General features: G+C 35.4%; 1 protein-coding gene across 1 annotated transcript in view; it reads right to left on the bottom strand.

Moving 5' to 3' along the window:
• ARHGAP20 (Rho GTPase activating protein 20) overlaps window positions 1–12802 on the bottom strand; it is a 146828-nt gene that overhangs the window by 31770 nt on the left and 102256 nt on the right. Inside the window, exons 5-7 of the mRNA XM_019941924.3 lie at window positions 7534–7575; window positions 6547–6631; window positions 3417–3494 (exon numbers count right to left, since the gene is read on the bottom strand). Of these exons, the coding sequence (XP_019797483.1) occupies window positions 3417–3494; window positions 6547–6631; window positions 7534–7575 (205 nt within the window). The remainder of the gene's footprint in view (window positions 1–3416; window positions 3495–6546; window positions 6632–7533; window positions 7576–12802) is intronic.

The raw sequence follows: 12802 nt of genomic DNA, 5'->3' as shown, positions 1-12802 counted from the left end.
TTAAATATATTATTAAATTTCACTAAAATAAATCAGATCTATTATTCTAAATTGTGGTTGCCCTGAGTTCTTAGGGCTTATAATAGCAATGTGTAAAAGCAATCTGAAATACAGTTAAGACTATGGCATATCTTACATATATGTTATGTCACATCTTAGTAACACCATGTTTTCATACTTAAAGAGAATTTCACTCAAGAAATGGTGTTGGTTCAAGTTCTTCCTTTAGTTCCATCCTTCTGAAAGTCATTCCCTTTAATACAAGTACCTACTGTGTGGTTTTTATATACTGGTAGGGAGGACATGAGAACTTTCTGATCCTTTTTCCCTACCTCATCCTCAAACATTCCAATCTTCCCTATTAATAAAATTTCGAAAACTCATCATTGCCCCATGAAACAGAAAGAAGCAGAAGCTAAAAGCAAAACTGGGGAAAATGAGGTGTCCATACTAAAAATCTTTAAATCCATGATCTAATTCAAAGCTTACTTTTAAATTTACAGATTCAATAGGAGGTACCATCTACCTTATCCTCTGGACCTGCAGCTAGTGAATATGGTTATTAGCTATATGTTCTTTATGTAAAAATTCTACTGTAGAGCAGATCCTTCAGAATTCATCATCCTAAGACTGGATGGGACTCTTGGGATAAGTGAATAATTAGGTAAGGAGGAAGAACCAGGAGAGGAGATAGGGAAAGAATAGTCATATAGTGACAAGTGAGAAGGGGGGAAGGAGGTTGAAAGAAGAATTTTATGCCAAAAAACTCCCTAACTGTATATGAATAGCATATAAAATTAAAATGCATATTATTATCTCTCTAAAATTATAGTCTAATTTTATTATGCTTTTCAGTTCACACAGGTTATAAAATGGGAGTGGAAGAAGAGCACTCAATATTAAGCTAATATTAAGACTTTACTGTCCTAGGCAAAAGACCTGTACTCTGAAAATTATAAAACATTAATAAAAGAAACCAAACATAAGGCAAATAAATGGAAAGATAACTCATGTTCACTGATTGGAAGGATTAATATTGTTAAAATGTCCATACTACCTAAAGCAACTGACATTTAATACAATCCCTATCAAAATACCCATGACATTTTTCACAGAACTAGAACAAATTATCCTAAAATTTGTATGGAACCATGAAAGACCCCAAATAGCCAAAGCATTCTTGAGAAGAAAGAACAAAGCTGGAGGTATCATGCTCCCTAGCTTCAAATGATACTACAAAGCTACAGTAATCAAAACAGTATGATACTGGCACAAAAACAGACACAATGTAACAGAATAGAGAACCCAGAAGTAAACCCACATGAATATGGTCAATTAATCTACAACAAAGTAGGAAAAAATATACAATGGAGAAAATAAAGTCTCTTCAATAGTGGTATTGGGAAAACCAGACAGCTGCACATAAAAACTGAAATTAGAATATTTCCCCTACCATGTACAAAAATAAAGTCAAAATGGATTAAAGGCCTAAATGTTAAGACTGGAAACCATAAAACTCCTAGAAGAGAACACAGGCAGAACACTTTTTTTTTATTTAACATCTTTATAGAACACTTTTTGACATAAACAGTAACAATATTTTTTTTGCATCTATCTTCCAAGGCAAATCAAATAAAAGCAAAAATAAAGAAATGAGACCTAATTAAAGTAAAAGATTTTACATAGCAAAGGAGACCACTGACAAAACAAGAAGACAACCTACAGAATGGGAGAAGATATTTGCAAATGATATGACCGACAAGGGGTTAATATTCAAAATGTTTAAACAGCTCATACAACTCAATATCAAAAAAACAAACAATCCAATCCCAAAATGGCAGAAGACATGGATAGATATTTTTCCAAAGATGACTTATAGATGGCTAGCTAATAGGCACATGAAAAGGTGCTCAACATCGCTAATTATCAGAGAAATGCAAATCAAAACAATGAGATATTACCTCACACCTTTAAGAATGGCTATCATCAAAACAACCACAAGTAACAAATATTTTCAAGAATGTAGATAAAAGGGAACCTTTGTACACTGTTGGTGAGAATGTAAATTGGTACAGCCCCTGTGGAAAATAGTATGGAGGTTCCTCAAAAAACTAAAAATAGAATTACCATAAGATCCAGCCATTCCACTCCTGGGACTATATCCAAAGAAAACAAAAACACTAATTTGAAAAGACACACACACCCCAATGTTCACAGTGGCATTATTTATAATATCCAAGATATTGAAGCAACCCAAGTGTCGGTCAACAGATAAATGGATGAAGAATATGTGGTGTGTGTGTGTATTTGTGTGTGTGTGTGTGTGTGTGTGTGTGTGTATAGTGGAATACTACTCAGCCATAAATAAGAATGAAAATTCTGTCATTTGCAACAACATGGATAGATTAGAGAAAGACAAATACTGTATATATTCATTTATATGTAGATTCTAAAAAATAAAACAAACAAACAGATATAACAAAACAGAAACAGACATACAGAGAACTAGTGTTACCAATGAGTTGTAGGGTAGGAGGAAGGGCAAGATAGGTGAAGGGGATTATGAGGTATAAACTACTAGGTATAAAATAAATAAGATACATGGATGTAATGTACAGCACAGGGAATATAGCCTATATATATATATATTTTTTGGCGGTACGCGGGCCTCTCACTGTTGTGGCTTCTCCCGTTGCGGAGTACGGGCTCCGGCCATGCAGGCCCAGCGGCCATGGCTCACAGGCCCAGCCGCTCCGCGGCATGTGGGATCTTCCCGGACCGGGGCACGAACCCGTGTCCCCTGCATCGGCAGGCGGACCCTCAACCACTGCGTCACCAGGGAAGCCCCGTAGCCAATATTTTATAGTAACTTTATATGCAGTATAATCTATAAAAACATCAAATCACTATGTTGTACACCTGAAACTATTAGGTTGGCCAAAATGTTAGTTTGGGTTTTACCATACGATGTTACTTAAAAAAACCAAACACACTTTTTGGCCAACCCAACAATGTTGTAATTCAACTACACTTCAATTAAAAACAAAACAAAACAGGGCTTCCCTGGTAGCGCAGTGGTTGAGAGTCCGCCTGCCGATGCAGGGGACGCGGGTTCGTGCCCCGGTCCGGGAAGATCCCACATGCCGTGGAGCGGCTACGCCCGTGAGCCATGGCCGCTGAGCCTGCGCGTCCAGAGCCTGTGCTCCGCAACGCGAGAAGCCAACAAACAAACAAAACAAAACAAAACAAAACCCTCAAAAAGAATAAAAAACTACTGTCCTTATTTTCTACATTTCTGGGGACAAAATATGACTGGTATCTCTAATAATCAGCTGTCTTATGATGGAAGGGATAATATTTATAAGAATCAAAGTATCAAAGTTTGTTTTTAATTAATATCTAGCAGAGTAACTTACAGTTATCCCTAGCATTGGCAGTGACATGTTGATAACTTCATTTGCTGTATCTGAATTCGTTACTGTTATAGTTTTAGACTGTGGAAAAAAAAGAAATAAGAAATATAGCTATAAATAAAGAATTTTAAAACAGGTGAACAAATAATTATTGTCAAGTGATTATCCACAGGCAAATCCTGATTTCAAGTGTTGACAGAGTAAAGCACAACTTAAGTTGAACACAAACCCTTGATAATTTACTTTCATTCCATATTATGCCTTTTAATAAAACATCTCTTCCTCTTAAAATAAAGAATATATGACTCAAAAATATAAGAACTTAAGCCAGAAATAAAAAGAACAAATATATTTCAGAGAGACAGGACCACCCTCCCAATCAAACAAACAAAAATAATCAGTGAGGTTGGTCCTCTGCATCATGTCCATGACTATTTCCATTAAGCATTGTGCAGTAAAAAAGGGAGAGCATTAGATTACTTTCTATTTCTTTCTGAGTACTGTTTTCACAGTGTGGGTTTTCATTTCTTTGTATGGTAAAGTCAGTTCAGGTAAAATCAGAGTAAGAAATGGTTACAAAAGACATCTTTAAAAAAACCCCACTATTTATTGAGCACTTTCTGTACGTCAGGCACTGTGGCTGCTGAGATTTTCGTTGTTGAAATCTTTAGAGGCCTTAAAACCAATGGGCCTAGCAAACAAATTGAAAATTTTAGAAAGCTCAATTCTGTTACCAACTCTGCCACTGAATAGGGTATCTATAATAGCCCTATGCTAAATGCTAAACCACATTGAGAAATTACTATCTAAAAATAAAGAGTTCACAAGAAAGAGAAATGGAATTAACGAGATTCCGAGATATCTATAGAGTTCACTGAACTCTAAATAGACATTATTTAAATATAAGACAATGCTATGCTATCAAAAAAGAAATATTAGGAGTTTAGGATTGACATGTACACACTGCTCTATTTAAAATAGATAACCAACAAGGACCTACTGTATAGCACAAGGAACTCTGTTCAATACTCTGTAATAACCTGAACGAGAAAAGAATTTGAAAAAGTATAGACACATGTATATGTACTGTGTAACTGAATCACTTTGCTGTACATCTGAAACTAACACAACATTGTTAATCAACTATACTCCAATATAAAATAAAAATTAAAAAAAGAAATATTTACTATGCACATAGGGTAGATTTTACATAGTATAATTATTGGATAAATAAGCAATTAGTGCTGTGTCCCTGATAAGGCTTAAATGGCACAAATAAGTAACATAAATGGAAACAAAATGATCTAAAAATAAAGCTAAGTGAAATCTACTGATAACGCATCACTTATCTCTCCATTACAGTATTTATTCTCTGTAAGCCTACTACTTAACATGACAAATTGCCTCAAGTTTGTTAACTGATTTCAAATGGTGTTCCTTATAGCTCCAAGGATTAAGCAAAAGTATCTCAGAAATGAACAGGGAAGGCTCAGTGTTTGTCTTCTACCAGAATGGCAGAGATGTTTTACATACTGGGCTTTAAGTTGAGATAGAATACAACGAAAGGCTTCTGCTTTTTTCTTTTGAGTCTGAAAACCCTTTCATTTAATTTAAAGACACACTCTATAAAGTCTTTTGTAAAGTGAAGGATCTATCCTGTGATACTAATAATCACTCCCAATGTACCTGGTTTCTAAGATAATGATTTTTCTTAATATTAGGTATATATGTTCAAAATAATAATTATAGGATGTGTTTTTTTTTTCCTGCATGTCTCTCGGGTAGACAAAACAAATGAATTTTAGCAGATAAGTGTTCTTTGCCTAGTAAACAAATAAAATAAAGAGACAAAACTGAGAATGTGGCTATTTGTTTTCCCATATTAGCAGAATTCACTAACAGGTTGTGCATAATCAGAGGCCAAGGATAAAGAATGCTTCTCATACATGCACTGCTATTTGGGGGGAATCACTCTGCAAGCAGGGCTCCCTGAAAGGAGACTCTTGCCACAAAACAACTTCAGAGAGCAAAGGACAGTGTGTCATATCATCATGGACTTTAACCAGGGTACTAGTGATAAAACAGAGCACCCAATTCAACCAAATCTCATCTTCTTTTCCAAAACCAGTCCTTTCTCAAGCACACACTTCCCATACACTGAAAGTGTTGGAAAAAATTCAAGGGTTTTTCCATGAAAATCCTGAATGTAACCAACTGCCATAACAACTGAATCAAAGCTGGCAGAAAAACAGTGGTGCTTTTTTCCTCTTTACTTTGCTACAGAAGATGTCTGTAGTCTCATAGCATACACATTTGAGCATTTCCCTCAGGCAATGACATCTAGCACTCATGTCAGAACATTTGTATGACTTTTGCCCAAAACATAACTGTTTTGTACTACATATTTTTCCACACACAAAACTATCCTGTGTGATCTAGGGCTGCTATGAAGTGTGGCAAACCACAGTATCATAAAAATATTCATTTCCATTTTGTGTATCATTAATAACATCTTGGCATGATATTTCAGCCATAAAATTCCGCACAATAACTAGTGCTAAACAAACTTAATTTTTATTGACCAAAATGATAAAAACCATGAGGTAGAATATGCTGATCCATTAAAAATGTTATCTTTCCCAGCTCATCCATTCATTAACCTGAGGAATTCAATACTTAAAAACTCAAAGAATGAAGAACTTTCCAAAACCCACTCTCTACTTAAGAAGTGACAAGTTGGAAAAACTTGCTTAATACTAATAGGAAATATCTCCTTGTGGAAATGTCTTTACTACAAGCCTCTGCAGCTGCTACTGAAAGGATCCAGAGAAACATTAATGCCAGAGGGAGGAAAGAGACATCTGACAGGCAATATTCTTTCCAAGTGTAAATGTTAAATACTGTAATTAATATGAATTTCTCTTGCTTCATTTTCTCTAGGGTTACTTTTCATATGAACAAAGATACACAGATACCCCAGGAAATGCACTTTCTCATAATGGTGTTTCTAAATGCCTACCTTCCACAGCACATACACAGACTGTCTGTCTGCCTGCCTGTCTCTCTTTTTATCCACGGTGTTCTGCCTTATGCAGGGACTTGGAATTTAATTTTCTGGCTTAGAAACACTTACATAGGCACAATTCCCAATGTCCTTGGCGAAGATTTTGAGGGGAATGCTCTTCGGGTAGTCCTTCTCTTTCTCTAGATTGATGTATCTAATCAAATGCAACAACAACCCAAAACAACACTGAGTCAGATGGATTTTGCCAATGGCTTATTTTTAAATCAATCTATTTTGCTAATATTTTCAATATACTTATATGCTATTTTTAAAAAGACAGATGGAGAGACTCAGCAAAGTCAGATTACATTATGGGTTGGAAGAGAATTTTAAAAGATTCTCAGGACATTAGGCATGGGCACAAAAAAGAAGAGGAGATCCATTTCAACTGAGGCTTGAGAAGTACAGTCAGGTTAAGGCACCTCTGGATGGTGTTTTATCCTCAAAGCTTCCCTACCTTCTCTGGACAGTCCCAGAAACTTAGTGATAAGTACAGGAGCATACATAATACTTTACTAGAGCAAACCAAAACAATGTCCTTTTATTTCTCATTGAGCTCTCCAGTGCAGTATATATCTTGGTCGTCTCCATGCTTGGGAAGGGAGAGCAGGGAAGGACTATGGGAATAAGAGATGAATCTCAATTGACCATTTTAGTCTTAATGCTCAAAGGTAGGGAAAATAATTGAATTTTGAGGTCCTCAGCAGAAAACCTCCATGTATGGAAACTTAATACATGCTTTGAGGAAACTGTTAGCTCCACATGGTAGGTTGGAGACACCGAAAGAGATGGGAGAGATTACTGACTAATTTCTGTCTAGAATGATCTAACCAGACCTCAGTGTTCTCCTTCCTAGTAAGAAAGAAATACACGTAATAACAGAACATTATTTACAGTAAGTAGTTGCTAGTGTACAGTCTAAACAGTTTATTTTGAGGCAAATGAACAATTTCTACTAAGGCAAAGGGGGATAGTTTGGGGCACATCCCTGCAGAGAAAAATTTAATTCATTCAGCTACAACTTAAAGATTTATATATATATACTGGAAAAAATACCTCTGAAGGAGAGAGAGCCATCTGTCCTTCTGTTCTGGAGAACTACAATCAAAGAAAATGGGAGACAAAATTAAACCACATAAAATACTTATTTCTAACAAATTAAGATTGTCAGTCCAAGCGAAATATCAACAACCTGTTGTTATTGATGTGGGTGCACACAACTGCAACCCTGGCATGACTGTGTTCTGAAGAACCCTGAAGTGAAAATGCCCATTAGGCAGAACTACACAGTTAAGCATAGTTTTATTAAAACCTCTTGGACAGATCCAAGACAGACCCACTTTCTTACTTTATGGCTCTTTTACAAGTGGTATCCTGATAGTGGAAAGAGTACTTGATTTGGAATCCAAACACCTTGTTTCAAAAATATATGCAAGATATATCATCATGGGCAAATCGCTAAGCTTTGATTTCCACATCTGTAAAACTGGGCTAATTATCTCAGAGTGTTTTTGTAGTTTTAAGTGCCATGCAAATAGAAAATATGCTTCATCTGAGATTAAAGAGGTTAAGGAGAAATCTGGCACATCGATGGAAATATCTTGGCCCAGAAACCAGTTGGTTGTCAGGAAAAGAAACACTTATTTCTCTATACATATGGCAGAACTATAATTTAGCCAATGAGTTCATAGAACTTATTCTTAATTACTATAATCCTCTAATTAAGATCAATTCATTAACAACTAAATAACTATTAATTATTAATTTTACTGCTGAAGTCACTGCTGCATTTAATTCTTAAAGTTAAAAATAAAGTTTATTTCTATATGGCCTTATTGCTCATTAGCTTTTAAAATCATGTTTCTAATCTTCTCAAAGAAGTTGGAAACCCTAGTTATTTTCTTGTTCCAGAAAAATATACTTAACAAATATCTGTAATTTGTTTCTTTGTAGCCTAGCAATTTTCTCCATAAGCAATTTCCCAGAATTGGTAATCAGAAAGTGCATTATATCTCTTCTGCCACTGACAAATTTTCATCTTTCACAACTCCTTACAATCTTTGATGTCTTCTCCTTTCATAAACAGAAGATTTTTTAGGTTCATTTATGTCAAATATTACACTTATTTAGCAAAAATCTGTGTTGAAAAATAGATGAGTTTTCTTTAGACCTTAAAACATTTTTCAAAGCAACTAAAGAAAATTACCCCTTTAAACACTTAGTATTTTTTGAACTTTTAATTGACTTGTAAGACACAAACTGTACAATGCTTAAATGTACTGTTTGAACAATTTTCACAAATTGAACACACCCATGTGACTAGCACACAGATTATGAAACAGAAAACCACCATGGAAGGTCTCCCTGTGTTCCTTTTCAGGCACTAGTTCCCACTATACTGACTTCTAACAAAATAGAATAGTTTTGTTTGTTTGGATACTTTATATAAATGTAACCATATAGTATGTACTATTTTGTATCTGGCTTCTTTCATTCAACATTATATTTGTGAGACATCCATATTACTGCATGTGGTTTTAGCTTGTTCATTCTCATTGCTGTATAGTGTTCCATTGTTTGAATATGTAGCGTACAATTACTTTAAAATAAGCAAATTATGAAGTGCATCAGGTTAATTCATTGACATTGATTTGGTAATCTTCTTGTATTTTCCCTATCTCCTGCTCTATGCAAGAATCCAGGACTTCTCTTTCCTTGGTAATTATTCATCTCAGGCATTTTTACAGAACTAAAAATGGAAGTACTCCAAAATCAAGGTTAGCTCTGAGTTTAATAAACACCTATGATAAGAGCCAGGAGAGAAGAAAGCCACATATCTTAGAGAAAGAAAAAGGGTAAGACAGATTGGAAAGATTCCCTCTAACTTGGGAGGAGATAGGGTCTGTTACCCCTAAGAGTTAGCTGGGAACCATATGTCATTCAGTTGAGGTGCCTAAAGAAACAGAAAGTCCCCAGAGGAAATGGTTATAAGGAGCAAGTGGGGAGGCTTGTTCCTAGGTACCAAGGTTTTTACATCAGCTAAGATACCTGCAGCCCACAAGTGGCAAGGAATCAAAGTATCTCGGATGTCAAAGAACAACTCTGAGCATAGCAGAGATAATGTCAGCAGTGGCCACAAAGAGACTGAAGGTCAGACTTTTCATCTGTTTTGAAGATATCACAGAAGTCTCCCATATCCTGGTTCTACCCTAAGAAAACAGGGGCTCCAGTAAAGAAGAAAATTTAATTTCCTAAAAGCCTGGCAAAATGGGGGCTCAAGATAGGTTTTTTTTGTTTTTTTTTTTTTTCGGTACGTGGGCCTCTCACTGCTGTGGCCTCTCCCGCTGCAGAGCACAGGCTCCGGACGTGCAGGCTCAAGGGCCATGGCTCACGGGCCCAGCCGCTCCACGGCACATGGGATCTTCCCGGACCGGGGCACGAACCTGTGTCCCCTACATCGGCAGGCGGACTCTCAACCACTGTGCCACCAGGGAAGCCCTAGATTTTCTTAATATTTCCTGATATATAAATGATTTCTGATATTATTTACTCCTTGGTAAAGATATGAGCCACTCTCATATCATTTCACTTCAGGCTGAAAAATTTCTGTCAGCATTTACTTTTTTGTACAGTTCTGCTGGTGATAAATTCTTAGAGTTTAAAACATTTTTTGAAGGATATTTTTGCTAGATATAGTATTCTAGGTTGAAAGCTTTTTCTTTAAATATTTAATTTTTAAACTGAAGTATAGTTGAATTACAGTATTATATTTGAGGTATACAGTATAGTGATTCAGTATTTTTATAGATTATATTACATTAAGAGTTATTATAAAATAATAATTATAATTCCCTGTGCTGTTCAATGTATCCTTGTTGCTTATTTATTTTATACAGGGTAGTTTGTATCTCTTAATCCCATGCCCCTAACGTGCCCCTCCCCGTTCCTTCTCCCCACTGGTAACCACTACTTTGTTTTCTGCATCTTTGAGTCTGTTACTGTTTTTCTATATCCATTCATTTGATTTACTTTCTAGATTCCACATATAAGTGATATTATACAGTATTTGTCTTTTGTTGACATACATCACTAAGCATAATATTCTCAAGGTCCATTCACATTGCTGCAGATGGCAGAATTTCATCCTTTTTTATGTCTGAGTAATACTCCATTGTGTGTGTGTGTGTGTGTGTGTGTGTGTGTGTGTATGTAAATATACACCACATCTTTATCCATTCATCTGTTGATGGACACAGGTTGCTTCCATATCTTGGCTATTGTAAATAATGCCATTATGAACATTGGGTACATGTATCTTTTTGAATTAGTGTTTTCGTTTTTTTTCTGTATATACATCCAGGAGTGAAACTGCTGGATCCTGTGGTAGTTTTTAGTTTTTTTTGAAGACCCTCCATACTGTTTTCCACAGTGGCTGCACCAATTTACATTCTCACCAACAGTGTACAAGGGTTCCCTTTTATCCACAGCCTCGAAAACATTTGCTATTTGTGTTCTTGTTGATGACAACCATTCTGAAAGGTGTGAGGTGATATCTCATTATTGTTTTGATTTGCATTTCTCAAACAATTAGCAGTGTTGAGCATCTTTTCATGTGCCTGCTGTAAATCATCTTTGGAAAAATGTCTATTCAGGTCTTCTGCCTATTTTGGGATTGGGTGTTTGTTTTCTTTTGATAGTGGGTTGCACGAGCTGTTTAAATACTTTAGATATTATCCCCTTGTTGATCATATTTTCAAATATCTTCTCTCATTCTGTAGGTTGTCTTTTTGTTTTGTCAGTGGTCTCCTTTGCTATGCAAAAGCTCTTTGTTTAATTAGAGCTCATTTCTTTATTTTTGCTTTTATTTATTTTACCATAGGAAATAGATTAAAAAAATATTGTCACTGTTTATGTCAGAGTGTTCTGCCTATGTTTTCTTCTATGAGTTTTATGGTTTCTGGTCTTACACTTAGGCCTTTAATCCATTTTGACTTTATTTTTGTATACAGTATGAGGGGATGTTCCGATCTCATTGTTTTACATGTAGATGTCCAGTTTTCCTAGTACCATTTATTGAAGAGACTTTATTTTCTCCATTGTATACTCTTGCCTACTTTGTTGTAGATTAACTGACTGTAGGTGTGTGAGTTTATTTCTGGGCTCTCTATTCTATTCCATTGATCTATGTATCTGTTTTCGTGCCAGTATCATGCTGTTTTGATTATTGTAGCTTTGTAGTACAGTTTGAAGTCTGTGAGGGTGATACCTCCAGCTTTGTCCTTTTTTGCTTCAGCAAAAAGGTTGCTTCAGCAATTCAGGGTCTTTTGTATTTCCATATGAATATTAGGATTATTTGTTCAGTTCTGTGAAAAATGTCATGGGTATTTTCATACAGATTGCAATACATCTGTAGATTGTTTTGGGTAGTATGGTCACTTTAACAATATTAATTCTTCAAATCTAAGAGCATGGGATATCTTTCCATTTCTCTGTATCATCTTCAATTTCCTTCACTGTTTCATAGTTTTCAGTGTATATGTCTTTCACCTCCCTGGTTAAGTTTATTCCTAGGCATTTTATTCTTTTTGATGTGATTTTAAACGGGATTGTTTTCTTGCTTTCTCTTTCTGATAGTTCAGTATTAGTGTATAGAAAAGCAACAGATTTATGTATATTAAGCTCATATCTTGTAACTTTGCTGAATTCATTTATTAGTTCTAATAGTTTTGGGTGGAGACTTTAGGGTTTTCTATCCATAGTACCAGGCCATCAGCATAGTGACAGTTTTACTTCTTCTCTTCCACTTTGGATGTCTTTCATATCTTTTTCTTGTCTGACTGCTGTGGCACAGACTTCCAATACTATGTTAAATAAAAGTGGTGAGAGTGAGCACCCTTGTCTTGTTCCTGAATTTAGAGGAAAAACAGTTTTTCACCATTGGATATGATGTTAACTCTGGGTTTATCATAATGCTCTTTATTATGTTGAGATATGTTCCTCTAATCCAACTTTGATGAGGGTTTTTATCATGAATGGATGTTGAATTTTTTCAAATGCTTTTTCTGCATCTATTGAGATGATGATGTGATTTTTATCCTTCCATCTGTTAATGTGGTATATCATACTGATTGATTTGCAAATGCTGAAGCATCCTTGTGTCCCTGGAATAAATCCCACTTCATCATGGTGTATGATTCTATATACTGTTGGATTCCATTTGCTAATATTTTGTTACGGATTTTTGCATGTATATTCATCAAAAATATTGGCCTGTAATTTTCTTTTTTTGTAGTGTCTTTGCCTGGTTTTGGTATCAGGGTAATGG

Source organism: Tursiops truncatus, chromosome 8 (assembly GCF_011762595.2).
Source record: "Tursiops truncatus isolate mTurTru1 chromosome 8, mTurTru1.mat.Y, whole genome shotgun sequence".
In the NCBI taxonomy this organism is placed as follows: Eukaryota; Metazoa; Chordata; class Mammalia; order Artiodactyla; family Delphinidae; genus Tursiops; species Tursiops truncatus.
Note: the sequence above shows the minus strand (reverse complement) of the source record. Positions and strands in the feature narration are given on the sequence as shown.